We start from the raw sequence: 461 nt of genomic DNA on the forward strand, positions 1-461 counted from the left end.
CCCACGGACGGGCGTGGGCCCCCACGGGCACCCCACCCCCCTCGGGCGACTGACCGGGCGTGGCCTGAAGGGGGGCGCGATCTCCAGGCGCTCCAGCCGCTCCCAGTCGATCCAGCGGAAGAAGCCGTGCGCGCGGATGGTGGGTTCCCCGTCGGGCCCCGAGCCCAGGCGCTTCCCGGGGTGCTTGGTCAGGAACTGTGGGGAACGCAGAAAGAGGCGGACGGACAGACAGAGTCCCGGACAGGGAGACCCAGAGGACGAGGAGGAGCGGGGCGAGGACGAGGAGGAGCGGGGCGAGGACGAGGACCCAGAGACATGGGCAGGGAGATCCCGAGGGATGGCGGGGAGGGGAGGGAGGGGAAGGAGGAGAGGGTCATGAGAATGGCAATGGAGGGAAACCCGCCCAGAGACCCAGGGACAGACACAGAAGGAGAAAACCAGGGTGTGAGTTTGGGGGGGGG

General features: G+C 69.6%; 1 protein-coding gene across 1 annotated transcript in view; it reads right to left on the reverse strand.

The window, feature by feature from the left end:
- PRKCG (protein kinase C gamma) overlaps positions 1–461 on the reverse strand; it is a 29,353-nt gene that overhangs the window by 378 nt on the left and 28,514 nt on the right. The window contains exon 17 of the mRNA XM_021706909.1: positions 37–195. Within this exon, the coding sequence (XP_021562584.1) occupies positions 37–195 (159 nt within the window). The remainder of the gene's footprint in view (positions 1–36; positions 196–461) is intronic.

This window comes from Carlito syrichta, unplaced genomic scaffold (genome assembly GCF_000164805.1).
Source record: "Carlito syrichta isolate Samal-C Ts95f unplaced genomic scaffold, Tarsius_syrichta-2.0.1 Scaffold316208, whole genome shotgun sequence".
Taxonomy (NCBI): Eukaryota; Metazoa; Chordata; class Mammalia; order Primates; family Tarsiidae; genus Carlito; species Carlito syrichta.